The following is a 27,353-nucleotide window of genomic DNA, read 5'->3' as shown; positions in this document are numbered from 1 at the left end:
CCACATCCTACCTTCCTGTGAGGCCTGCTTGCCTCCACTGGGGGTCTCACGCCAGCGGGGTGCATGCTGAGAGTCGGCCACTGTCTTGTGAAGATCTGCTTTTTCCCTTCAGCCACAGACCATCTGGTGCACTTGAGTTTCTGGTGTCCTGTGATAATTCCTCATCAACCTATTAATGGTTTTCATATTCATTGAGGATTATTGCCTGAATCATTTATTAGAGTTTGTGAAGTTTTCAAATTCTGTAATTCTTCATTCGTTTGCTGGACTTCTTCAAAGAAGAGCTCCACATCAGCTGGGGCTCTCGGGTTATCTTGAAATATGGTTCTATGGAAAAGGCAGGGGCGGCTGCTCTCCCTGGGAAGTCCAGTTTGAGGAGGAGGGGTGGTGCAGGAACTACCTCTAATGTTGACAGAAGAGGCTGTTTTTTTTTTTTGTTTTTTTTTTTTGAGACGGAGTCTCGCTCTGTCACCCAGGCTGGAGTGCAGTGGCTGGATCTCAGCTCACTGCAAGCTCCGCCTCCCGGGTTCATGCCATTCTCCTGTCTCAGCCTCCCTGAGTAGCTGGGACTACAGGCGCCCGCCACTTCGCCTGGCTAGTTTTTTCTATTTTTTAGTAGAGACGGGGTTTCACCGTGTTAGCCAGGATGGTCTCGATCTCCTGACCTTGTGATCCGCCCGTCTTGGCCTCCCAAAGTGCTGGGATTACAGGCTTGAGCCACCGCGCCCGGCCTTTTTTTTTTTTTTTTTTTTTTTTTAAAAGACAGGGTCTGGTTCTGTCCCCCAGGCTGGAGTACAATGGCATGGTCTTAGCTTACTGCAGCCTCAGCCTCCTGGGCCACCTCAGCCTCCTGAGTAGCTGGGACTACAGGTGCACACCACCATGCCCAGCTAGTGCTTATATTTTTTTGTAGAGACAGAGTCTCGCCGTGGTGCCCAGGCTGGTCTCGATCTCCTGAGTTCAAACATTTTGCCCACCTTGACCTCCAAAGTGCTGGGATTACAGGCGTGAGCCACTGCGCCCAACATGGAGAAGAGAGTTCTTTCTTTTCTTCTTTTTTTTCCCCCCAGTCTTCTTTGTTTTGTTTTTTAGTACCACTGTGACCTCACAAATATTTCTATATGTGTGTATATTTGAGACTATGTGATCAGTTGGAATTTATTTATTTTTATGCCCACATTTGCTGCAGCTGTTGGCCTGTTTTGGTCTCACTTCTTTGGTTTCTGCGCCCCCACCCCCACCTCCCTAACGCAGGCACAGCCAGGCCCTCCTGCTCCAGAGGCTCAACTGTCTGTTTCCCAGGGAGCTCTGATTTCTGTGGCTAGTGGGGAAGGGCCTTTGGAGAGTAGCATCTGGACACTAGGGATGGTGATTGCTCCTGGATTCTCTCAACCCCGAGAGTGTAAAGTTTGTTTCTAAATTCTAGAATGAGAAATTACTGAAGGTTCTTTAAGATACTAGCTCCCCAAACCTTAACCATAGCTTAGGCAGCATAGTAAAGAAAAAGATAAATTCTGTCACTGTAACCTTTTTCCTCTGGTTGAATAAATGTGTTATCTTTATTAACATGTATAACCTTGAACTTGTTGCCAAAAATTGAGTTTTGTGAAATTGTCAGTTGGATTACTCTATTACTGTACCTAGGGTTATAAAGTATTTTAACAAATACCTCATTTGGTTTTTTTTTTTTTTTTTGAGATGGAGTCTTGCTCTGTCGCCCGGGCTGGAGTGCAGTGGCCGGATCTCAGCTCACTGCAAGCTCCGCCTCCCGTGTTTACACCATTCTCCTGCCTCAGCCTCCCAAGTAGCTGGGACTACAGGCGCCTGCCACCTCGCCTGACTAGTTTTTTGTATTTTTTGTAGAGACGGGGTTTCACCGGGTTAGCCAGGATGGTCTCTATCTGACCTCGTGATCCGCCCGTCTCAGCCTCCCAAAGTGCTGGGATTACAGGCTTGAGCCACCGCGCCCGGCCTCATTTGGTTTTTGTCACATTTCTAGATGAAGTTTGAAAGATCAATTTTTGGCTAGGTGTGGTGGCTCATGCCTACAAATCCAGGCACCTTGGGAGGCCAAGATGGGAGGATTGCTTGAGGCCAGGAGTTTGACAGCAGCATGGGTAACAGTGAGAACTCATCTCTGAAACTTAAAAATTAGCTGGCTGGGCGCGGTAGCTCATGCCTATAATTCCAGCATTTTGAGAGGCCGAGGCGGGGAGATCACCTGAGGTCAGGAGTTTGAAAAACGACCAGCCTAACCAACGTGGTGAAACCCTATCTCTACTAAAAATACAAAAATTAGCTGGACGTGGTGGTGGGCACCTGTAATCCCAGCTACTTGGGAGGCTGAGGCAGGAGAATTGTTTAAAACCCAGGAGGTGGAGGTTGCAGTGAGCTGAGATTGCATCATTGCACTCCAGCTACTCAGGAGGCAGAGGCAGGAGGATTGCTTGAGCCCAGGAGCTTGAGGCTGCAGTGAGCTGTGATGGTGCCACTGCACTCCAGCGGTTGCCTGAAGCCAGGAATAGCACCATGCCCTGTGATGAACGTTGAATTTATAAATTAGGCACAGTGAGAGGTTAACAACAACAATAATAAAATAGAACAATTATAACAGTATACTGTAATAAGTTACGTGAATTTTGGTCTCTCGAAGTTCCGTGATATTTTTGGACCTCAGTTGAGTAAAAGTGACTGAAACCGAAAGGCGAGACCTTGGGTGAGGGGCAGTCCTGTGTACTGTGTTTCAGTGAAAAAGACAGCCCTTGATCTCACATCTTTTAAACTAAAACAGACTAATTATATTCCCTTAAAATTTTAGGTTCTTCACGTATGGTAATTTTCCATTAGAACAGCATCTGAAACAAATTCATGAGGAAGCACTGAGCAAATTCCAGAAAATCGAACCAAGCACCACGGTGCCAGCTCAGACACCCTGGGACAAGCCTGTGAGTGCCCCGCGTGTTTGTGTCCTGCCTGGTAAACATGCTGACACGAGGCCCCGCGTGTTTGTGTCCTGCCTGGTAAACATGTTGACACGAGGCCCCGCGTATTTGTGTCCTGCCTGGTAAACATGCTGACACGAGGCTCCACGTGTTTGTGTCCTGCCTGGTAAACATGCTGACACGAGGCCCCCGTGTTTGTGTCCTGCCTGGTAAACATGTTGACACGAGGCCCCGCGTGTTTGTGTCCTGCCTGGTAAACATGTTGACACGAGGCCCCGCGTGTTTGTGTCCTGCCTGGTAAACATGTTGACACGGGGACTTGGACTGGGTGTTTGTGATGGGATTTCAGAGGCTGTCGTGGTTGGTACAGAGTATGGGAGATCTTTTCAAACCAAAAGAATAGTTACTTGTTTGAAAAGAAAGTTAACTTAGCGGAAAGCATGTTTCGGTCCATTTTGTGTATCCAGATAACGTAGAGTCGTTAACAACTGTCAGACACTATGCCTACTCACAAGGTCACGTCATTTTACAGAGGGAATTCCAGATAACATGTGGCCCGGATTCATTTGCTACAGATCCCTCTAAACAAACAACTGCCAGCGTTAGCTTCCTCTTACCGGAGTAAGTATATGCTGTCAAAGCTCACACAAGACAAAAACATGAGGAAAATATTCTTACTAGAAAGTTCAGAAGTGAGTTCTACAATTGAATGTAAATTAATAATTAATACACAGTTAGGATTCAGGGGTTAAGTGGATTTTAGGAAAAGAGAACAAAATGTCAAAGTTTTTAATAACATCCGAAATGGTTTTTGAGGAAAATCATTTTTGATAGCCCTCCGGAAGAAAAGTAATTTACTTATTGTATTTCAAAGCTTTCTTCCTACAGAGAAAAGAATGCCTCAGACCAGCAATTGCTCACATTTTGAGGTCACAGGTCCCTTTGAGTGTGAGAATGGTACTGTGAACACGCACCTCGGCAAAATACACCACATACAAAACTTTGTAATTCCGGTGGTTTCACGAGAGTAGCTCAGAACCGTGCCGGCGGGTGTTCAGGAAGGGAAGGCTCTGGGCCCTCCCGTGCTCAGCCTGCAGCTCCATGGCTGGCACCTCTCCTGTCTTGTTCCTTGTCTCCTTAATGGTGCTGCCACTGTGCCTGTCATTTAAATCACGTGTGGAAAGTGCCTGGCAGGCTGTCACATGGGGAGCATTTCATGTGCGGTGAAGTTAATTTTATGGTTTGTACCCCCCTCAAAAATCCCAGTATTTAACGGAAATTCTCTTTTGCTCATAAAATTGTTAAAATAAATGTTGAAATGCAAGAATTTCTAGAAAGATATGTAGTGATTCTAAATAAAATGTGCATAAGGGCCAATAATTTTCCCTTTTCTCTTACCTCCCCTTTCCTTTTTTTTTTTTCCCCTCCGATGCAGCATCACCGACACATTCGAAGCCTTCACATTAAGTCTTCTGTCTTCACTCTTGACTTCTGGGCCCAATTCTCCCTTTTACAAAGCCTTGATTGAATCTGGCCTTGGCACAGACTTTTCTCCTGATGTTGGGTGAGTTTATGATTAGATTAGATCAGTAGTTCTGATTTTTTGGGGGCAGTTTTGCTCCTTCACCTCCACACCCTGTCCCCGCCCCACACTTGACAATATCTGGACCATTTTTGGATTTTTGATCGCTATAACTGGAAGATGGTGGACCAGGAAGTTGCTGAGTGTCTCATGGTGCACAGGATGGCCGCCCCCATCAGGGAGCTCTGGATGAGATCCTGGATCCAGTGCCAGCCATTTCTGTCGCCTCAAGGGGGCGTTTGTCCAAAATAAAACACCCAGCACAAAGGCAGCTTTTCCAGGGCCTCAGAATGTCATGGTGTTGTCTCTTACAGGTCAGGTCATTAAGTATTAGAAATTTTTAAAATTGTGTAAAACTCAGCAGTTCTCTGTTTTGATATTTATCCTGCCATAACTCAAAAGTTTAAATTTAATTTTTAAAAAAAGATGTAAAAATGACATAGATGTACATGGAACCAATTACTTGAGAACACTGCTTGAATGCACTTTTCAGTGGAGGGGCTGGAGTTGGAAGCACTTCATTCTGATCTTTAAATCAAGCATATGACGAGGGCATGATGAACGTGCCTGGATTCCAGTGCATCATTTCTGGTTTTGTCTTCTAGATATAATGGCTACACGAGGGAGGCCTACTTCAGTGTCGGCCTCCAAGGGATTGCAGAGAAAGACATTGAGACAGTCGGAAGCCTCGTAGACAGAACGATTGATGAAGTAGTTGAGTAAGTATGGCTTATTTGTACAGTCTGCTTTCGTTCCTCATTTCTGCGTACTTTTTGGGAGGAGCTGAGCCTGATCCATTGTTTGGGCCTTCCCTCTCTGTCATATAATATGCATTTGTTCATATTAAGTTGTTTAAATGTTCTCTCTGCCACTTTTTGTTTCTAAAACTCTTCTATATCTTAGGTTTTTGTTTCGTTTTGAGACAGGGTCTCACTTTGTCACCAAGCCTGATGTGCAGTGGCGTGATCTCAGCTCACTGCATTTTCCTCTCCTACCGGGCTCAGGTGATCCTCCCACCTCAGCCTCCCAAGTAGCTGGAACTAGGGTGCACACCACCATGCCCAGCTAATTTTTGTATGTTAGAGATGGGCTTTCTTTATGTTGCCCAGGCTGGTCTTAAACTCCTGGCCTCAAGCAGTCCTCCTGCCTTGGCCTCCCAAAGTGCTAGGATTACAAGCATGAGCCATTGTGTCTGGCCCATCTTTGTTCTTCATTGTATTCTTTAGGAAAGGATTTGAAGATGATCGAATTGAGGCTTTACTTCATAAAATTGAAATACAGATGAAACATCAGTCTACCAGCTTTGGGCTGATGCTGACATCAGTAAGTGATTTCTCAACAACAAATTTACTTTTATAATAGACGTTTTATCTTGTTATTAGCTTAATTGGCTTTTTGATATTTTTATGTGAAATTGATTACTTTAAATGGGTAAGGATTTATAACTAGTAATCTGTTGGTTATTTCCTAAACATTATTTCAGCCTGTGGTTTTTATTTTATTAGAACAAAATAGAGCTAAAGTAAGGTTTTTTGTTTCTCCATCCAAATAATTACATGACTTTTTTATAAACAATCATCTGTGGTATATTTAAACATAGAAACTAGGATCTTAATATCAAGTCTGGGCTGTTTGTGGAGGTTGTACTGTGTGGTACCAGCTGCATTGTGGATGTGGAAATCTTCCTTCCAGTACATAGCTTCTTGCTGGAACCACGACGGGGACCCTGTGGAGCTCCTGAAGTTGGGAAATCAGTTGGCTAAATTCAGACAGTGCCTGCAGGAAAATCCAAAATTTTTGCAAGAAAAAGTAAAACAGTATTTTAAGGTAAGAAAGTTGGATAATTCATTTCTCTAATTTTGAAGTTGAATTTTATACTAATGAAAGGAATATTAGGAACATAATCTATACATTTAAGTAATTTCTGTTAATGGGTGACTGAATTTCTAATTAAAAAATGCTTACATTAACTTTATTTTCCAGATTGTAATGCAAGTTGAGAGTTTTTTTTAGATGAATGTCTGTGTGCATTTTTAGTATGTGAATATATGTATGTGTGTGTGAACAAAACATTTGCATATATTGTTCTTTTATTAGTAGAAGAATATAAAATAGGAGAACAGTCACCCAAATGTAATGAATCTTCTGGTTTTCATGAGTGAATACTTTTGATGCTTGTGCGTTTGTTTTCTCAGATTTTTGGGCAGTTGTGCTTGGTTGCCTGTTCCTTGCTTTGTACTTGTTATTATGGTAGAACTTTTAAAAAGTGTTCCCATGGTGGGAAAGACTGTTGTCTACTTTGAAGGGGAACTCTCCAGTAGGTTCCGTTGTTTTAGGCATGAGATACGATTTAATAACTTGACCTGCAGTTTCTCTCAGCTATTGTAAGTTATTTTCCATGAACTTTCTGGTGTCTTCTAATTATCTTACCTCTGTAGTGTTTTATATGGGAGCATTTTGTGCATGTGTAGTTTTTTTAATTGTTGAAACAAGGAAAGTACATGAAATAACCTAACGTTTATTTTTGTATTACATCAACATGTATTTTGTTCTAATAATTTATAAAGTATCGAATGGGAAATATAGTTCTAGCCTTTTAGAAGTTAATAGTAGAATGAACACTAGACAAAAAATAGAATTCTGTATTAACTTCAATTTAGACTAAAATCTAAGATCTATAGTACTTAAAAGTGCAAACCTTTTTACAACTAAGATGTAGTGAAAATGTTTAGTATTGATATGCTTAAGACCTAATGACCATAATCATGATAATAGTAGAATAATAGCATTTATGAATTCTGTAACTACTACACAGGCAGGTATGGTGGTAAGCGTTTTATAAGACTTGTGTACTTTCATCGGCAAAACAACTCTTGAGGTTCGTTCTATTATTACTGTTTTTAAAGTGGGAAAGTGGAACCACAGGACCAAGAACACACCAGCAGAAGCTTGTTGAGTGTTAGATTGTAATAAGATCTTGTTTTCACTTGGCTTTTGTTGTTGCTGTGGTTGCTGCAGAATAACCAGCATAAGCTGACTTTGTCCATGAGGCCAGATGACAAGTATCATGAGAAGCAGGCGCAAGTGGAAGCCACGAAACTCAAGCAGAAGGTGGAGGCTCTGTCCCCCGGAGACAGGCAGCAGATCTACGAGAAAGGTCCGAGGCTTCCTTCCGAGCCGGCGAGGCCTGACCTGCACTCAGGCCGAGTGCACTTGTTAGTGAGTTAATAGTTGGAGACAGGTATTATTTCAACCAGCAGGTGTCCACTGGGCACCGACAGAGCTCACGTTCGGTGCAGTGGGTTCAGATAATTTCAGAAAATTGCCCTCATAGCTCAGTAGGAAAGGCAGGAGTCACTGAAAAGAAGTAGCTTGGAAAGATGTATTTACAGATTTTGTAAATACTTTGTATTTATCAGGTGCCATAACATGCCAGTACCATTGTTATGTTGCAGTGCGTGTTGCATGGCCTGTGAGCAGAGTGGACAGTGAGAGCTGTGTGTTGGGAAGAGGCCTGTCTCAGGCATAGAGGGGGTGTGTCAGCCACAGAGCAGCACCAAGATTCTGTGGGACAGGCGTGGGGCACACAGGGATGGTGGAGCGTTGGGCATGGAGGGAAGACAGCGTGTGTGGGGGAGACAGGTGTGCCCAGTGGCCCTGGGGAGGGCCTGTGTGGAAGACGGGGAGCACATGGGTGCTTCATGGATTAAGGCAGAAGAACTGCCAGGTCAGTGAGCAGCGTAGCAGCAGCCTCATTCGGGATAGTTTTGCAGAAAAATAGAGAAATTGAATGGAGAAAACTGCTGAGAGGCAGGGGATTTTGGCAGTGGCAGCGGGAGCGGCTGCAGGAGTGAAGGAAGGGAGGAGGCCACGGGAGAGAAGGGGACCCAGATGGATTCTCACAGGTAGTTCGGCCTCTGGGAAAAAACATTTGCAAAAGTGTCTGATCAAGACCTGTATTCAGAATATACGAAAAACCAACAATACAGTCATGAGAGCACACAACCCAATTAATGCATGGGCAAAAGATTTTGACAGATGTCATCGAAGAGATCCTAATGGCAACTAGGCACATAAATCATTACATGGAAATAATCTCATTACTTTCTTAGGGAAATGTATCATAATTATCAGGAAAATGCAGATTAAAACTACAGTGATATACCATTATACACCTACTAGAATGACTAGCAGTTTAAAAATTACTGCCGGCACCAAATGTCGTCAGTCTTGAGAGGCAGGGGGAATGCTCACACACTGCCAAAGGAGCCAAACTGGTGTGGCCACCTAGGAAACAGGGTCACAGTTCTCACAGTGCCAGCCAACACGCATGGACCAGGAAGGCCCCGCTCCTAACGTTCCTTCCAGAGAAATGGAAACAGGTATCCACACAAAACTTGAAACAACCCAGACTTTCATCAACACATACATCCTTACAAAGAAATGCCACTAGCTGCGAAGGAGCACGACAATGATGCACTCTTGGTATTGGTGCATCTCAGAAACTTCCCACAAAGGGAAAGAAGCCAGGAGCCAGGTGACATACCGAGACCATTCATGGGAAGCCGTGGATGTGGCAAAGCTGCAGGGACAGAGAGCAGATGAGAAGTGCTGGAGGCCCAGGGTTGGGGGTTGGTTGACTCTAGTGGGGATGGGAGAGTTTTGGGGGTGCGAGAAAGGCCCAGTGCTGTGATGTGGTGGCTTCATAACTTGCCACATTTTTCAGAACTCACTGAATTGTGTCTTTAAAATTGTGAATATTACGGCTTGTAAGTTATGTATTAATAAAGCCTTTTAAAAATAAATGCAACACATACACACACACTTTTCCTGTTAAAAAAGCTAGTTGGGGCCGGGTGCAGTGGCTCACACCTGTAATCCCAGCACTTTGGGAGGCCGAGGAGGGCGGATCATGAGGTCAGGAGATCGAAACCTGGCTAACACAGTGAAACCCCGTCTCTATAAAAATACAAAAAATTAGCTGGGCGTGGTGGCAGGTGCCTGTAGTCCCAGCTACTCAGGAGGCTGAGGCAGGAAGAATGGCATGAACCCAGGAGACGGAGCTTGCAGCGAGCCAAGATCACACTGCTGAGCCCGGGCGACAAAGCGTGACTCCATCTCAAAAAAAAAAAAAAAAAGCTAGTTGGGCTGGGATTCTGTGAGAAATTGTCAGGCTTGTCAGGAGGGTAAGAGTGGACATTAGGTGGAAAGTAAGTGACTTCATTTGATCATGCTAAGGTTGAAGTTATATAGTAAAAGAAAAATTAGGCCGGGCGCAGTGGCTCAAGCCTGTAATCCCAGCACTTTGGGAGGCCGAGACGGGCGGATCACAAGGTCAGGAGATCGAGACCATCCTGGCTAACCCGGTGAAACCCCGTATCTACTAAAAAATACAAAAAACTAGCCGGGCGAGGTGGCGGGCGCCTGTAGTCCCAGCTACCTGTAGTCCCAGCTACTCCGGAGGCTGAGGCAGGAGAATGGCGTGAACCCGGGAGGCGGAGCTTGCAGTGAGCTGAAATCCTGCCACTGCACTCCAGCCTGGGTGACAGAGCGAGACTCCGTCTCAAAAAAAAAAAAAAATAGAAAATGTCAACTTGTAATCTGTTCTTATTCTGTCTGAATTCTTGTTTAGAGACAACTGTTTTAAGCTGTTTTTTTTTTTTTTAACCTTAGTCTTTTTTTTTAAAACTCTGTTTTGTGATAATTGACAAGCTCCAATCTTCCCACTTTTAACTGAAGTTATTCATGAGTACACAAGATAATTCCATGAGTAGGCAACAGGTTGTACGTTTCCTAAATTACTTCATATTCGTTGGCCTGACCTCAGAGCTGTGCTTTAAGAAAACCCAGTATACTGTAGTCCAGACCAGTAGGTTAATGAGCAGTCCTCACACTACAGAGTTCTCCTTGACACACTCACTGCAGAGCTCCTTTAAAGGAGGGCACAGTGCTAGTGCGTTGAATGGTTATTTCAGGTCAGTAAGTCTTAAAGTGTGCACGGCAGTGTTAGGATTCTGTGAATTAAAGCCAATCTGTAGAGAACAACAATGCAGAAGAGGTGAATGGGAAACTAGTAAAAGCTTGAATCTTCTGATTTCTGGTCTTGTGTGTGTCTTAAGCACTGTGCAGGGGTAAAGCCTCCACCATCAGGGAGTGTGTGATGTGCTGAAAGGAAACAGAGAAGAGAACGTGCCAGAGGCTTTTTCTACCCACTGTGAGTGAGTGTGTTCAGAGAAGGAGCTCTGGGATGTCAGGGTAGCTGTGGCGTGCTCTAGTGCAGGTGGGCCCAGGAACCACGGGGAAGGCCAGGTAAGGGAAGAGGCAGGAGGGAGCTTCCTGGCAAAGCCACAGATTACAAAACCTCCGAGTGGCATGAGGTCGGGAAAGTCAAGATGTTAGGTAGGTGGTGAGCCGGTGGGGGAAGCCTGCCGAGTCCGGGTCTGAGCTCCTTGCCACTGGGAGCCTGGGCTCCAGATGCCTCTGGGAGCGGGGGTGGTTGTTGATGGCAGTTGCAGCTCCAGAGGTGGGCGGAAGGGCTGGAGCCCACGGTGGGGCACCTGTGGAGGGGCGACACTGCCTGAGATGCTCACTGTGCCCCAAGGTCCTGTGTCTAAGTGTGTGGCATGCTCTCGGGGCACTTCAGAAGGTGGAAATGGAACATGGGGGAGGTCAGCCCAGCAGACACCAGGAGTGCTGTCTGTGGGGACTGAGTTAAAGCGGGAACCTGGCACAGCCCTCCCTGGGAGTCGTGGAATCGTGCACTCGTGTACTTGCTTGGCACAGTGTAGCACTGTGAAGCCGCTTCACTGATGGCCATCAGGGCGGGGGACACACCTGGGTCTTAGGATCTTCCGCATAGGCTGTGGCTCAGTGGAGGGGTCCGCTGTAAAGGTGCTGCCTCCCTCATTGATGAATGGACTGTCAGGCCCAGGAAGTGTCTTTCTAAGCACCACTGTAATTTGTGTGATTTATGTGATTGTGTAAGTCTTTTGTTGAAATTAGTGAAAATGAAGCAATAGCAAACGAGTATAGGGCCAGGTGTGGTGACTCATGCCAGGAATCCCAGCACTTTGGGAGGCCAAGGTGGGAGGATCACTTGAGGTCAGGAGTTTGAGACAGCCTGGGCAACATGGCAAAACCTCGTCTCTACCAAAAAAAAAAAAAAAAAGAGTCACGAGGCTAGGGCAGGAGGATCACTTGAGCCCAGGAGGCAGAGGCTGCAGTGAGCTGAGATGGTGCCACTGTACTCCAGCCTGGGTGACAGAGCCAGGCCGTGTCTGAAAACAAAAAAGATAAGTATAAAGATCACTAAATGTCAGTCCAACAAGAAGTGGTTTGAAAGCTCTGAAAACAAGTCGAATCTATTTAATGTAAACTTTGGAGGGGTGGAGGAGAAGCTTCTTGAGCAAACCACCACTCCCCAGCAGAATGTTCAGTAATTGAAAGTGAGAATTAGGAAAAGGGCTTCCCACTAAGGAAGTTATTAAGTGCATCTAAATCTGGTCAGCCTGGAAATAGGAGATACTTTGCAAACCATAGTGCTCCTGTATTCCTCACACTTGGCACGGACGACTAATTCTGGATGTAAGATAATAACATAGGAGATAAGTTGCATCAATCCTTTTAATTATGGCCCCGAATATTCCTTTTTCTTGTTTCTTTTTTAGGTTTAGAATTACGGACTCAACAAAGCAAACCTCAAGATGCCTCCTGCCTGCCAGCGTTGAAAGTGTCAGATATTGAGCCCACCATACCTGTCACAGAGTTGGACGTGGTCCTGACAGGTCACTGTGAACACTACGCTTTTCCCGGGTCTCGGGGTCCTTGGGGAAATTAAATATCACTCCTCACAGAAGCACTAGAATCACGTCTTGGAGGTTTTCCCTCCAACACTTGAGCAGCCCTGTGCGTTCATAGTCTTGCTCCATACGTGTCTTCTGCCTTGTTCCTAACTCTCAGTGGTGATAGACGCGTTCACTCAGTAAGAGCCTATGTGTGTGTTCCTGAGAGGGGTTTGATAGGGTGCTCTGATTTCCTGCTTCTAGAATCAAATGAGGATTTGGGTTATGCTGTGACTGTATTAAGTGCAGTTTAAAAAATAGAGGCATCCTCAGAGCCCTTTGTCCCAACTGTTTACCCTGCCACCAGCACGGAGGAAGCAGAGGGATGAGATCCCCCGGAAAGGTGGGTGTTGAGTGGAAAGGGAGTTGGAGGCCAAGTTTATCCCCCTGCTGTGTCCTGGCATTTCATTCCGTGACACGTTTTGTTCCATGTCATGTTTCGTTCCGTGGCACCTTTCGTTCCGTGGTACTTTTTGTTCCATGGTCTGTCGCTGCTTTTGAGTTCTCGGGGTGCCTCCTCTCTCTCGCTCCCGGCGGGTAGCTGAAGAGGCCCTCACCTGGGACGGTGTTGATGCTGAGCTTACCAGCAGGTGTGGCCGGATGTGACTGAGCTGAGGGCAGCATGGCTGTCACTTGCACCTCGAGGACGGGGATGGGATTTCACCCTGGGCATCCCTGAGTCCTGTGAAGCGTCTCCAGCGCGCCTTTTGTCTTCTAACAGCGCTTGTCGTGTTTGTGTCCTGTTTATTTTCGTGTGTGTGCACGCGCATGTGAGTGGAAATCGAGGCTGACATCTCTCTGATCTGTTAACCCTGGCAGTTTTTGTCTGTGAATCTCATTAAGTGTTTGCTAAGAGTGAGAATAAATCAGTCATCCTTCCATGCCTTGGTTCCTCCGCTGGTCTAGGGCGCTCTGCTAGGTAGGAACCTACGTACGAAGCTGAATGCCCAGCCCTCCCCTCAAGAGGTCAGGAAGAGTGGGTGGGGAACACCAGGAGCCTTGTTTGGGGCCCTGGGGCAGCCTTCTGTTGTGGGGCCAGAGGGTGGCAGGGCCTGTTGGGGAAGATGAGCAGCGCTGAGGACGGGTGTGATGTGGGCCCGGGGTTCTTGGGGGCACCTGGTCGGAGTTCTCTCTGGTTGACGGGGAGAGGTTGGGTAACTGGAACTTGCAGTCGTGGTTCCGTCCTTCCTTTCCCTTTCCTTGGAGAGCGCGGGTTGCTTTACTATTGAAGACACCAGTTTTTTATCATGAAAATACAATAGAGAAGTTTATATAAACTCTAGTATAAGTTTTAAATCTCCATGCTTGAAAAGCAATAAATAGTGTTTTTTAAATATTATAAGTGGTTTAAATTTTACTGGCAACAATAAAAGTGAAATCCTTTTTGTTTCTCTAGCCGGAGAGATCCCTGTCCAGTTCTGCGCCCAGCCCACCAATGGCGTGGTGTATTTCCGGGCCTTCTCCAGCCTGAACACGCTCCCCGAGGAGCTGAGGCCCTATGTGCCCCTCTTCTGCAGCGTCCTCACCAAGTACGATCGCAACACACCCTTGTGTGTCTTACTAACATCTGCTTTGTGTGCATATCTGTGTTGTTCTAATGCATCAGTAGGAATTACCTTCAGTGAATCACAGCTTACAATGTTAGTGTGTAAGTATGGTGTACAATATATTGGTTTAGAATTTTTTATGAAAGTAACATTTTCTTACTATATTACATTGAAATATTTATGAATCTACGGTATAATGTAAGGATATACTTAGAGATCTCTATCTTAGCATATGAATCTGTGAAGCTTTGGAAAGGATTGACGGTTTAATCCGAAAGTGTGAGTAGTTGGATGTGCCTGCTGCCTGCGTTGCTCCTCCTCCGAGCTGACCTGTAGTTGCTGGCGTCCTCCCTAGGTGGGGTGTGCACAGGTCTGGAAACACACACACGAGTACCCACATCAACACTTGACCTTTTGCCCAGCTCTGCGGTGGCCGAGCTTGCAGGACAAGCAGTAGACAGGGCTGTGGGCTCCCGTTCCTATCCAGGATAATAGGGGGACATGGAACCCTGCAGCCAGCTTCAGAGACCGCTGCCCAAGCTGACGTGCAGCTGGGGTCTTCCGTTGGTGGAGGTGACGTTGTCGGCGTGCGGCAGAAAGCTGCGTGGCTGTGGCCCTTCTGCGCCCTGGCTGAGGGTCCGCTCAGATGGAGAAATGTCTTCATGGGTTTGAAAGCTCCCTGCCTTTTTAAATAGAGCTGCCGCTGTTCATCCTTTTGTAGCCGTTTAGAAAACACCTCCTGGTCATTCCCTTGACTCAGTTATTTCTGGCATTAGCAGTGTCACTGTGAATGTTTCTTTCACAAGCGTGAGTGCTGAGAGGAAAATACTTTTCTTAAAAATTTACAAAGTCTTTAGCCTTTGGACTCCCTCGCCCAGGCTACCAGACATTTGAGCAAAGGAAGTACGTATCACAGTGATCTGGGCGAAGAGAGTAGGGAGTCCTCCTAAAACATTTATTGAAAAGCTTACAACTGGAAATGCGTATTTTAGAATGTTGTTTTGAGTGCAGACACTGGCCACCCAAGTGTCTTGTGCCTCTGGACACTGACTTCCCAGGCGGGAGAAACTGGGGTCTTCCTGGGGGAGGGGACGCGTGAACTCTAGAGGGCAAAGGTTAGAGCGTGTGCCTGCTTGATGACCTTCGAACTGTGAAGAGGTTGGCAAAGCTGCAGTTATTCAATTAATGGCAGCAACTTGTAATTCAAGATGCATGGTTTTAAAAATGATTCAGTAAGGACTGCCTTGTAATTGGGGCTGTGCTTCTCTGCTGTGTCAGGCTGGGCTGCGGCCTTCTTGACTACCGGAAGCAGGCTCAGCAGATAGAACTGAAGACCGGAGGGATGAGCGCTTCTCCCCACGTGCTCCCCGACGACTCGCACATGGACACCTACGAGCAGGTAGCCGGTTACCGTCAGATGACAGCTGCGGTGGGAAGCTTTTCTCCAGTGTCTGTCACTGTTTGATTCGGCCCTAATTCCTTTCTTCTGTGTTTTCTTTGGTTCAGGGTGTGCTTTTCTCCTCTCTCTGCCTGGATCGAAACCTGCCAGACATGATGCATCTGTGGAGTGAAATATTTAACAAGTAACTTTATTTGCAAGAGTTGTCCATTCTTGGGGTGTACTAGAGATCTTCATTTGAAGTACTTTAAAATAGACAATCTTACTTGTGTGTGTTGATTTCCAAGTCTGACTTTTACTTGTAGTTCGTATGGACTTATAAAATTTCTTTGGTCGTTAAAGTAGTCTGCAAACTTACATTTAATCAACTTTCCACGATATTGAAGGGACACGATGAATGGGTCTCCAGGAATTTCTTCTTCTCCTTTTTCCATAGCCCGTGCTTTGAAGAAGAGGAGCACTTCAAGGTGCTGGTGAAGATGACCGCCCAGGAGCTCGCCAATGGAATTCCCGACTCTGGACACCTGTACGCTTCCATCAGGGCAGGCCGGACCCTCACGCCTGCAGGGGACCTGCAGGAGACCTTCAGCGGGATGGATCAGGTAAGAAGCTTGGAAGGAACCTCTGTTACTCTGGTTTAGCCACATATTCCAGAGTTACTGATTTCTTTGGGAATACATTAACTTATGTCCCAGAAATGCTAACTTTCTAACTGACCAAATATGGGGAAGAATTGATTGGTTGGTTTTAACTCATCTTCTTCTTTGTACCACCCTGCACCCCAGTTCCAGCCCTCCTCAAGCCACACACTTGCACACATAACCCCTGCCGATGCAGGGTTCTGATGTCACGGGTGCTTGGTTCAGACTGAGTGGGTCTGTCATGGCCTCTGCCTCTCTGTGAGCGAGCTTCCTCTGGGTCTGTCGTGGCCTCTGCCTCTCTGTGAGCGAGCTTCCTCTGGGTCTATCGTGGCCTCTGCCTCTCTGTGAGCGAGCTTTCTCTGGCTCAGGTGCGACTGATGAAGAGGATTGCAGAAATGACAGATATCAAACCCATCCTGAGGAAGCTCCCGCGTATCAAGAAACACCTGTTAAATGGTGATAATATGAGGTGCATTTGTGATTTGTTTCTAAATATTTTATGATTCATTCTATTAAGCATAGTTTTTAGGTATTTTTTACTTGTAGAAACTTCAAGATAGAAAGTGCTTGGTAAAGGTAAAGGTTACAGAATTTATTGTAGATGTCAAGTGTTCTAATAAACTAAGAAAGAAATATTTTAAGCTTATTAAAAGTTGTAGGAGATGGGGAAGAAAGCAGGCTAATTTTGTTCTAGAAGTGCAAATAGGTTGAGAGCAGTAGTTATGTTGCTTCCAAAAGCAAATGGTCTGTAACTGAGATATCCGTAAGGGTGAGCTTGCCGAAGGTCAGAGTAAAAGTAGTTTCTTATATAATTCTGTGATGCTTTGAGGAAATATCTGGCAGCTCAGTCCTACACCTGCAGTTGGCCTTATGTGCCCTCAGGTGTGTGAGCATGAATGAAGTTTAAAAATGATTGACAGTTTTATTTTCAGCATCTTATTGTCAGTGACATTGATGTATTCGTCAGTACTTAACAAGAAAATGTTTGCTGAAGTCACTTGTCCTTCTTCACAGAGAGTCCTGATGCCTTTTGCCAGTCATGTCTTGTGAATCCCTGGCAGATTCTACAGGGCGGTCTGTGGGTGGGCAGAGGTGAAGCCTGGCGATCAGGGGCTCCTGGCATTGGGCTCAGGCCAGCCTAGCTTCTGGTGCCAGGTCAGCGCTCACGCTCGCACCTAGGAGGTCCTGGGCAGCTGAGCCACTGGGGCCTTCTGCTTCCTCCTCCATAAAACCTTCCTTTGCAGGTTTATCTTAGGAATAAAAGAATATCTGCAAGGCAGCATACATGCCTGGGATATAGTTAGTATTAATATAATGGTACCTGCTGTTACTTTAACTAGAGTAAGTTTAGGATTTACAGCCAAAAGGAAAAATACACACTCTGTCAATACACTGTAGAGTTCAAGTAGATTTCATATGATAGTAGTATTTGCAATTCTGTAGAATTTGGGAGAGTTCTGTTTTCATGTAACTTTGAGAGCATGGTAATTTTTTGCACTTTATAATGTTCTGCTTTAACAACCAGTTCACATTTTCAAATGGATGACTTCTGGACAGTAGTGTTGAAAGCTGTCAGTGTTTTGATAGCGTAGTTCCGAAGGCATGGTTAGCAGATCTTAATAGTCTCTGTATTTTCTTTGCTCTTCGGAAGAACAGGAGTTTAGGGTCTCAGGCTCTGCCTCTGGACGGCTTCATTAGCTGCCACATTGAACTGTGCGGAAATCTCTTGATAACCTGAAGCACTGCAGAGCAGGGAGGCGGCTGTGGTATTTCCACATTTGGCTGCTGTTTGTTTTAACACTTTGAACATTATTTTCTATAAAACCAACATCATTGAGTTATTATACAAAATGTGATGAATTACTAAAACTGTTTTTTCTAACAATGGTTTTATGTATACGTAATTTTTAAAACAGGTGTTCAGTGAATGCGACTCCTCAGCAGATGTCTCAGACAGAAAAAGTGGTCGAAGACTTCCTGAGAAGCATCGGTCGGAGTAAGAAGGAACGGAGGCCTGTGCGCCCACACACGGTCGAGGTATGCGCTGATGGTGGTGCTGGCGCCTGGTGAGCGCCTGGCAGGTGCCAGGAGCAACTGTCATGTTTTACACATATTAACTCAATTCTCAGAATAGTCCAGCGTGTCGGGGTTCATATCCCCCATTACGCAGATGAAGAAACTCAGGTTCAGGAGGATTAAATATGTTGTCCAGTGTTGGCCCAGTTTAGTGAGTTCAGACTCTGTGGTGTGGCCTTAGATGCTGCACTCACTTCTGTGCCTTGCAGTGAGTAGTCTGATAGGAAAACAGACTTCGCCTGGGATATGCTGGCATAAGAATGGCCCAAAACCATGGCCTCAAGAAGGCTGCTTTACTGCTGTTTCTATGACTCCCGAATCCATGGATTTGACATAGAACAGTGATGTTGGTGATAACTAATTTAGTAAATTTGATTAACTTACAAAGAGAACTGTAGTCTAGTTCATGGATGTCAGTAGAGAAGCCATGCTCCTCAGTGGACGAGGTTGGCGCTCACGTCTTCTCCTTTGGTGTCTGCGTATCCCTGGTTCAGTTCTGGGTGTGGTGTCTCTGTTGGCCTCTGGGAGTGGAGCCCATGGCAGGTGGCCTCCTGCTGCTCTAGGCCCCTCTGCCTGCAGCCCTTTCACTTTACGTGTCCTCTTGATTTCACAGATTAATGACGAGAAAGTGCAGAAAGAAAGCTTAAAATATTTTCTTTGTACTGTATAACAAGGCTACCTTTTCCTTGACTGTCTGAAAATTTATTTTAAAATTTTCTTAATTTCTTTTATTCACTTTCTTTTTTTAGTTTTTGTTATTTTGAGACAGGGTCTCACTCTGGCACCCAGGCTGGAGTGCAGTGGTGCCATTACAACTAGCTGCAGCCGTGACCTGGGCACAAGTGATCCTCCAGTCTCAGCCTCGCAAGTAGCTGGGGCTATAGGTGTGCACCACTGTGCCCAGCTAATTTTTAAAAATTTTTTGTTGAGATGGGGGCTTACTACATTGCCCAGGCTGGTCTCAAACTCCTGGACTCAAGCAGTCCTCCCACCTTAGCCTCCAAAGTGCTGGCATTCTAGGCATGAGCCACTGTGCCCAGCCTATTTTTATTTTCTGTCCTTTTTTTTTTTAAGCGTTTATTATTTAAAACACTTAAACAAGTCTGCCCTAACACTTGTTATATTAGCTCTGTGAATTTTATAAACTCTGTTCCTTCTTTTTTTTTTTTTTTTTTTTTTGAGACAGAGTCTCGCTCTGTCACCCAGGCTAGAGTGCAGTAGCCGGATCTCAGCTCACTGCAAGCTCCGCCTCCCGGGTTTATGCCATTCTCCTGCCTCAGCCTCCTGAGTAGCTAGGACTACAGGCGCCCGCCACCTCGCCCGGCTAATTTTTTGTATGTTTAGGAGAGACGGGGTTTCACTGTGTTAGCCAGGGTGGTCTCGATCTCCTGACCTCGTGATCCTCCCGCCTCGGCCTCCCAAAGTGCTGGGATTACAGGCGTGAGCCACCGTGCCCGGCCCACTGTTCCTTCTTACATATTTCAAGTGAGTTCTGAATTTTTGTCTTTTCTCTTGGAAACTTGATTTTCAGAAACCTGTGCCCAGCAGCTCTGGTGGAGATGCCCACGTTCTCCACGGCTCCCAGATCGTTAGGAAGCTGGTCATGGTAAGAACCACAGCCCATCTGGGTTCCCAGCAGGCGGGTGCTTCCCTCCACAGCTGTGTCTGCCGCTGATGGTGAACGTTCCTCTGTCCGCCTGTCCGTGGGGCTGGCGTGTCCCTAGACTTGCGAGTTCAGTGCGTCCTTGGTCACTGCCACCCTGAGCCTTTTCTCTCTCAGACAGTGCTGAGTGAAGGCCCTGGTGGGAGTGTGTCCTCCTGTGCCGAGGAGGTGCGGGCCCTGGTACGGGGTGCGTCTTCCCTGTGCCCAGGAAGAGGGCTACTGCTCCGTGCGGTCTCCTCCCGGGCAACTCACCCTCCTTTGAACGTAGCTCCTGAGCCAAGTCGACTCCAGTGGGGCAGCCTGACAGATCCTTTCCCCCACTCAGCCTGGTGCTGATGCTGTTTGGTTTGGTTCCTTGTGGAGTCGAGTGATTTAACATATTCCTATGGTATAATGTGATATGAAACATAAATATATAACTATGATATAAGTGGTATAGAATGAAATGTTTTTAATTGAACAGTATACTTTAAAGCATCACGTCAAGATTGGAGGACTTCATGTCCGTTTTACAGTGAGAAATAGTGTGGAGCGACGTAACTGCAGTGCCTTGCTCTTGCGTCCCAGCACCTGGCTGCAGACTGTCACGGAGATGGGACCCCTGAGATGGGTTCATCCCAGCGTCGTGGTGGTGTGTGGCAGCACGGCCGCCTCTGACCACACCTTGTCCCTCAGGAACCCACCTTCAAGCCCTGGCAGATGAAGACTCACTTCCTGATGCCCTTCCCGGTGAATTATGTGGGCGAATGCATCCGAACTGTCCCCTACACGGACCCAGATCATGCCAGGTAGGAGGGTGGAGGTCGGGACCTCTCAGGCCTGAGCCTTATGGAAGCAGCTGGTCAAGCCTGTTCGAGTTCACAGGGTATGTTTTAGCACAGGAAGAGTCTGCACTGACTCTGAGTGTTGGACCTGGGGCTGTGTGAGTCTACGAGCGGCCTCTTTAAACAGCAGAGGCTTTATGAACAAAGGCCCAGCTTTAGAGCCTGTCATTTTTGTAAACAATTTCTATTATTGAGTCCTATAAAGAAACTAGATATTTATGACCCTAAACACAGACTCCTATCAAAATGCCCCATGTACTCATCTCATCTCTAGGTAAAAATTGAATGAATTTAGGCTGAGACCTCTGATAAACATGGTAGATTAAGCCTTCGTGAGGACAGATGCATGGAATGACAGCAAAGGTAGATCAAGACACGAAGCCACAAGGGAGAGTGGGAGGTGACCCAGGCAGCCATGGGGGCTGCAGGAGAACCTCATGAGCCAGACTGTGGGTGGGTTGGGGGTGCCTGACCCAGGGCCACAGAGGGACAGGACGGTGGGGAGAAACCAGGTGGTCCTGCAGAGCCCTGCAGATGGCAGGGCTGGAGGCCGCCTCACAGTCCCTCTGAGGAGTTTGCCTCCCCTGTCTCCCCACCAAGTCAGAAGCTCAGAGAAGGAGGCCCTGGGTTGAGCGGCCGAAGCCACAGCCGAGAGTGAGGGCCAGGCCTGTTCCCAAAGTGGCGTGGGGCGAGGGAGTTTGCAGCCTACGGACTGGCCCTCCAGCCCCTTCTTCCGAAGTGTGGCTGCCCCTCGGCTGTGTTCATCCCATCTGCGGAAACTGGCCAGACCAGGAGGACAGACTCACAGACATGCACCTTTGGGGACCTGTCAGTTGGGTGTGGATGACACAGATCTGTGCATACATGTTATATCCCGGAAATTCACTTCCTGTATCCTTGTCCCAGGCAGCTACCCCCATGAGGGACTAAACCAAGGAGGAGACCCCCAGGGTCTGGCTCCAACCTCGCTGGTCCCAACTGACGGTGACCCAGCCACCCGAGTGGTGCTGGGTTTCTCCTGGAGGGCCCACACGAGATGGTCGTGACTTCTCCCAGCACAGCCCCTGGGAACACGCCCACTCCTTCCTTGATTTCCCACCTGGTCTATTTGACCCCCTTCATCTGCTTTGGGAAATGGCACATCTGTGGAAGTGGTGACCCGGGGCTGATCTCGCCATGGGCGTCTTTAAGGAGCCTGTGTCTTTGCTGCAGACGCTACCATCATTGTCTGCCCTGCCTTCTGTCGGAGGTGGATGTGTTCTCGAATCATCTAGAATGTGATGTCACCGTTCGCAGTGGAAGGCAGAGGAAATCAGCCCCGTTCCTGGAAATGTGCTTTATCGGAGAGTGTGTGTTTTCTTAAGGGATTCCTATACCCAGAGTTTGACTTCTGTTTCCTTTTTTTTCCATATTCTGATGTGAGACATTTAAATGTTCATTTGCACATTTGCCTTTACAATAGAAATAACCTCTTTCTGCTTTACCAGATTCTAAAAATGCCACATATGCATTGGAACAAGTTAAGCAGTGTGGTGCTGGAAGTGTTATATTTCCTCCCCACCACCTCTCCCTTCGACCCTGTAATCCAAGCCAACTGCTTGAAAATTGTGCTTCCTTGTGCTTTTTAGTTTTTGTTAATTAAAAAGAAAATCTCATGCCTGTAAGCCCAGCACTTTGAAGGCAGGAGGATCACTTGAAGCCAGGTGTTTGAGACCAGCCTGGGCAACAAAGCTAGACCCTGCCTCTACAAAAACTGTAAAAATAGGTGTGGCGGCATGCACCTGTAGGCCCAGCTACTCGGGAGACTGGTGGGAGGATCCCTTGAGCCCAGGAGTTCAAGGCTGCAGTGAGCTGTGATTGCACTAATGCACTCCAGCCTGGGGACACAGTGAGACCCCATCTCTTAAAAAACAAGACCAAAAAATGGGACCATAATTTATACGGCATTATTTTAAAACTTGATTTTATTTTCATTTTCACTTAATCCAATAATTACTTCATTGTCTATATGCTTTTTATCAGCCATGGTGTTTTTAACTTGCATTTTTTACTCGTTCATTTTAGTCTTAAAATCCTTGCACGTTTGATGACTGCTAAATTCTTGCATACGGAAATTCGAGAAAAAGGTGGCGCTTACGGTGGAGGCGCAAAACTCAGCCACAGTGGGGTCTTCACCCTTTACTCTTACAGGTGAGCTGTGCTCTGGTTCACACATTGGGACGCACACGGTGTTTCAGTCTCCTACTCGTGATTATCTGTCATTTTCTTCTACTGCAGTGAACTTTAGACAAAAGTTGTTCTATGTGCTGCTTTTCACTTCTCGAGCACTTAGCCACACCCAGCAATGTCCTTTCTGGTGCAAGGATTGGGGCCAGCAGCCTAAACGGGAAGCATTTTGCCTTCAGTAAACCCTGGCTTAAGCCAGCATATTTTGGCAGAACACGGTAGTGCCTCCATCCATGGTTTTGCCTTCCACGGTTTATTACCCAGTCACCCTCGGTCTGAAAATATTAAATGGAAAGTTCCAGACATAAACACTTCCGAAGTTTTAAATTGTACACCATTCTTCTAAGCAGTGGGATGAAAGCTGACGCTGTCTACGGTACCTGCCTGTTGGTCACTCAGTAGCCATCTAGGTTATCAGATACACTGTGGATATCCAAGAGCTTCTGTTCACAGAACCCTTGTTTTACTTAGCATAACTTTTATTACAGTATAATTGTTGTATTTTGTTAATATCTTGCTGCACCTAATCTATACACTTTTTCATAGGTATAGGAGAAAAACACAGTATCCATAGTGGCTGTCTGAGGTTGCAACCCTGCTCTGGGGGGCCTGGAACACAGGCCCCAGGTGAGGGACTGCGATACAGCCTGAGAACATTCTTAGCTCATTTCAGTTGGAGGTGCCTGATGTGGATGCAACTGTTAGCTTTCATAAACATAACACCGTTACTCTAAAACAATAAATTCTTAATTGTCTATAGCTTTGCTGCCCAAGAGAACATATATTATAACACTTTTTAAGAAGGAGCTGGCCACCCGTGGTGGCAAGTGCCTGTGGTCCTAGCTACAGGAGGCTAAGGCGGGAGGATCCCTTGAGCCTAGGGAGGTTGAAGCTGCAGTCAGCAGATTGTGCCACCACACGCCAGCCTGGGGGGCAGAGTGAGAGCCTGGCTCGTGGATGCAGAGATAGATTAGGTAGGTAGGCAGGCACGAAGGTAGAGAAGTCGGTAGCCGTTGCCACCCTGCTGAGTTCTCCCCCTTGCTGTGCTGGAAGCCACTCTTCTAGACAAGGATGGGGAAGCAGCTCAGAGCCCCCCTGCAGCTCTGAGTCAGGGTGGAAGGAGGGCTGGGCTCTTCCATTTACACAAAGGGAAGTCTGGATCGGCCCCCTCAGGCTGATTCCTGTACTGCCCTGGGTGTCCTTAAGGGAGATTAAAGGAAAACCTTTGCTTGATTTTTCCATGTGAGCCTTCTGTAATTTCCTTGTAATCTTGACCTGCCCCCACCCTCCACATCTTTCCTCTCCTGATGAGGTCACAGAAAGGTGGATTTAAATCATCTGGGGAGGACTTTATGCAGACAGACCCTGTCTAAGAGGGAGAACGTGTTGAAAGTCTTATGTGATGGGATTTAAATTTCCACTGAGAGTAATTGAGCAATTTGTCAGTGGGCTGTTTGGACTAGATCAGATGTAAAATAGAGCTGTTAACCCATAGAAGATGGTGAACTGTTAAGTCACAGGTTTGTCATAAACTTGTCCGTTGGTAAAATGCTTGCCTGTTTATTTCTCTGGGTTTCCTAGGGACCCAAATACAATAGAGACGCTCCAATCTTTTGGGAAGGCTGTTGACTGGGCAAAGTCTGGAAAATTCACACAGCAAGACATCGACGAAGCCAAACTTTCTGTCTTCTCAACCGTAGATGCTCCTGTCGCTCCTTCAGACAAAGGTATTGTGAGGGTAACAGTGAGAATCTCAGTCCACAGCCTCGCAGATGACGTTGCTGTTTTCTGAGTCCCCTCATGCACAGGCAGGAGCACCAGCTTCTGGCGTCTCCGTCCTTGCCTGTGATACGATTTCCACGTCTGACACCCTAAACATTGGCCTTGGAAACACGCTTCCCGACATCCGGGCGAGAAGAGTGCATCCTGTCATTTCAGTTTTACTGACCTGAGGCCCAGTGGGGCCAACCCACGGCAGTGTCTGGGCTCATTAGGGTGGGAGGATGACATGGGCATGGCCCAGGCCTGGCCACATTACTCTGTAGAGCCACTTTTGCTCACAGCATTATCAGCCTCACGCAGCCCTGAATGCATCCACGCTGCAGAAGCAGGCCTTGGTAAGAGTCAGCGTGGCTCGTGGGAGCTGGAGGTCAGGGTGTGATCTCTGGGCTGTTAGACATGACCCTGTGGTTGAAACACGTACGTGAAGTAACAGTGAGATGCACCTGTCCCCTCCGGGACACGAGGGCACAGCCCACTGCGCCAGCTCCTGGGCGGCAGCCCCACCGTGCCTGTGGTTTGTCTTCTAGGAATGGACCACTTCTTGTACGGCCTCTCGGATGAGATGAAGCAGGCCCACAGGGAGCAGCTCTTCGCCGTCAGCCACGACAAGCTCCTGGCCGTGAGCGATAGGTGAGTGGGGAGTGCGGGAGACAGCGCCTGGGATTGGAGGCCTTAACAGCACTGACGCAGAAGCCAGTCCTTGCTGACCTCACCTGCCTTCCTCTCAGGTACCTCGGCACTGGGAAGAGCACGCATGGCTTGGCCATACTTGGACCCGAGAACCCCAAAATCGCCAAGGACCCCTCCTGGATCATCAGATGAGCGGCCCTGGCGCCCCCGACTGCGCAGGAGCCCCTGAGACAACAGGCCTCTAGAGCTGAATATGAAAAGTCAGAAATGCTACTGCTTTTTCCAAGAATATTATGTCATTCTTAAGGTGTTGCCACTGACTGGCAAGTCAATCTTAAGAGCGACCAGGAAGATGTCCATTGAAATAGTCATGCATGAAATGCCAAAGATGCACCACGTAGAATTTTCACTTTCTACTGACAGAAAGGCTTGTTTTACCTCAATTCTAGAATATTTATTTAAGAATCTAAAAATAAAGGGCAACTCTGACTTAACCTCTGCTTGAGTCATTATTTTAAGTAGGCCCATTATTTTAAGGGCCTTTACTAAAAAACAGAAGTGAAATGAAAAGGTACACAAAGGTGTCCCACGCCTGCCTGTGCCGATTCATGAAACTCAATCACACCGAGGCCCTGTGGGAGCGTCCTCCTAACAGACGGAAGTTCAGCGGGGCGGCCGGATGGAAGCAGTCCTGAGAAGCAGGTGGGCTGGGGTGAGTAAGTGCTCGCTTCGTCTTCACAGAGCCAGAAAGGAGAGCCTGCATGCCAGCTCTTCTTGGCCGTTGGACTCTGATTTCCCAAACAGCTTGTTTTTGGGGTCTCCTCTCCCTCCACACAGCTCTCCGCCGCCGTTTCTGAGGCACAGCTGTGGTCTCCTGCAGACTAGAGCTAGGAGGCAGAAACGCTGTCCCGACACGAGGGGGGCCCACGAGGGCGGCAGGGCCGTCACCCCAGCACCCATGTCTACTCTGGCAAGAGTCATCGGAGAATTCCAACCTAGGTCCCAGCGAGGATGGTGGCTTGGACTGGACGAGAAACTGGCTATCAGATTTTTCAAACCCCCACCTTGGTGGTTTTAACATGCAGCTAGGATTGCAGTCAAGAGGCTGAGTAGGTAAGATTCATGTGTTCTCTTTTACTTTCTAAGGAGAGCAAGAGCCTGGGGTCGAGGCCCAGGGTCCTGGCCTGCTGCTGTGGATGGAAACTGACACATGGCAAATATGTAATGGTAAGTAAACATGGCGTTCCCCTTGGCCTGTGTAAACTACTGGCATTGTTCTCCTTTTATGACTTATGCGTGGTTCAGTGATCTCTATAAAAATATTTTTATAATCTTTGCCCACAAAACTGCTGAGAAAACCTTTAGCAGCCACCCATAGATTGAGGTTTATAATCTCCTACTTAAAAAACGAAAACGAAGGACTGTTGGAGTTGTAGGCAAACGTTTAATACGCACATCTGAAAGCATGAGACACAGTCCACAGACAGCACGCACTGGAGCTGGTGGGGCACACGGGTGGTGACAGGTGCTTGCTGATTAGGTATTAATGTCAATAATACTTGCATAAAGTGCTGATAAATAACTTAAGTGTTACAAAAACAGATGGTCCACGGTGAGTCCAGGTTGCAGGCACATGCAGGCAGGACTGGGTCAGACGCTCCAGGGCTGCACGTGCTCTAGCTGGCCTGAGTCCGACACGTCGTAGCTGGCCTTGTACTTGGCCAGGATCTTCATGAGGGGCCGCAGCTTGAGCCACCACTGTTCTTTGGGAATCCTGTGCCTGTGGAGGGAAGGGGGGACAGCAGTGAGGCTGAGAGATGCCACGGCCAGCACAGTGAGCGGCCTTGCCAGAAACACGAGGGTTGTAGGGTCGGCTGAATCTTAATTTCAGGGTCAAATGAAACCATTGTTTTTATATTTTTAAAACTTCTTCCCAAAGACCTAGTGGTGGTTTTTTGTGGTTGTTTTGAGATGGAGTCTTGCTCTGTCCCCAGGCTGGAGAGCAGTGGTGCAATCTCAGCTCACTGCAACCTCTGCCTCCCGGGTTCAAGCGATTTCTCCTGCCTCAGCCTCCTGAGTAGCTGGTACTACAGGTGTACACCACCACGCCCGGGTAATTTTTGTATTTTTAGTAGAGACGGGGTTTCACCACGTGGGCCAGGCTGGTCTCCATCTCTTGATCTTGTGATCCACCCACCTA

General features: G+C 47.1%; 2 protein-coding genes across 17 annotated transcripts in view; one reads left to right on the top strand and one right to left on the bottom strand.

Annotated features, from left to right (window-relative positions):
- LOC102124398 (presequence protease, mitochondrial) overlaps positions 1 to 25,647 on the top strand; it is a 36,199-nt gene extending 10,552 nt beyond the window's left edge. For 6 of the 12 annotated variants that reach the window (XM_074000893.1, XM_065520232.1, XM_074000894.1 and 3 more), the window contains 20 exons: positions 2,819 to 2,945; positions 3,475 to 3,563; positions 4,378 to 4,506; positions 5,130 to 5,243; positions 5,751 to 5,847; positions 6,217 to 6,351; positions 7,543 to 7,681; positions 12,192 to 12,308; positions 13,762 to 13,894; positions 15,191 to 15,311; positions 15,419 to 15,495; positions 15,748 to 15,913; positions 16,321 to 16,421; positions 17,869 to 17,989; positions 19,560 to 19,634; positions 20,367 to 20,479; positions 22,580 to 22,705; positions 24,323 to 24,468; positions 25,051 to 25,153; positions 25,252 to 25,647. In XM_074000893.1, coding sequence (XP_073856994.1) covers positions 2,819 to 2,945; positions 3,475 to 3,563; positions 4,378 to 4,506; positions 5,130 to 5,243; positions 5,751 to 5,847; positions 6,217 to 6,351; positions 7,543 to 7,681; positions 12,192 to 12,308; positions 13,762 to 13,894; positions 15,191 to 15,311; positions 15,419 to 15,495; positions 15,748 to 15,913; positions 16,321 to 16,421; positions 17,869 to 17,989; positions 19,560 to 19,634; positions 20,367 to 20,479; positions 22,580 to 22,705; positions 24,323 to 24,468; positions 25,051 to 25,153; positions 25,252 to 25,345 — 2,323 coding nt within the window. In that variant the 3' untranslated portion in view covers positions 25,346 to 25,647. Of the gene's footprint in view, positions 1 to 2,818; positions 2,946 to 3,474; positions 3,564 to 4,377; positions 4,507 to 5,129; positions 5,244 to 5,750; positions 5,848 to 6,216; positions 6,352 to 7,542; positions 7,744 to 10,643; positions 10,739 to 12,191; positions 12,309 to 13,761; positions 14,014 to 15,190; positions 15,312 to 15,418; positions 15,496 to 15,747; positions 15,914 to 16,320; positions 16,422 to 17,868; positions 17,990 to 19,559; positions 19,635 to 20,366; positions 20,480 to 22,579; positions 22,706 to 24,322; positions 24,469 to 25,050; positions 25,154 to 25,251 lie in introns of those variants that run through there. The other 6 variants (XR_012417357.1, XR_012417356.1, XR_012417361.1 and 3 more) reach the window with 4 other exon arrangements.
- A 930-nt stretch (positions 25,648 to 26,577) lies between these two features.
- PFKP (phosphofructokinase, platelet) overlaps positions 26,578 to 27,353 on the bottom strand; it is a 68,811-nt gene continuing 68,035 nt past the window's right edge. For all 5 annotated transcript variants that reach the window (XM_065520237.1, XM_065520239.1, XM_045399473.2 and 2 more), the window contains one exon: positions 26,578 to 26,933. In XM_065520237.1, coding sequence (XP_065376309.1) covers positions 26,804 to 26,933 — 130 coding nt within the window. In that variant the 3' untranslated portion in view covers positions 26,578 to 26,803. The remainder of the gene's footprint in view (positions 26,934 to 27,353) is intronic.

This window comes from Macaca fascicularis, chromosome 9, assembly GCF_037993035.2.
Source record: "Macaca fascicularis isolate 582-1 chromosome 9, T2T-MFA8v1.1".
NCBI classification, from domain to species: Eukaryota; Metazoa; Chordata; class Mammalia; order Primates; family Cercopithecidae; genus Macaca; species Macaca fascicularis.
This window is presented reverse-complemented; position numbering and strand designations above follow the sequence as displayed.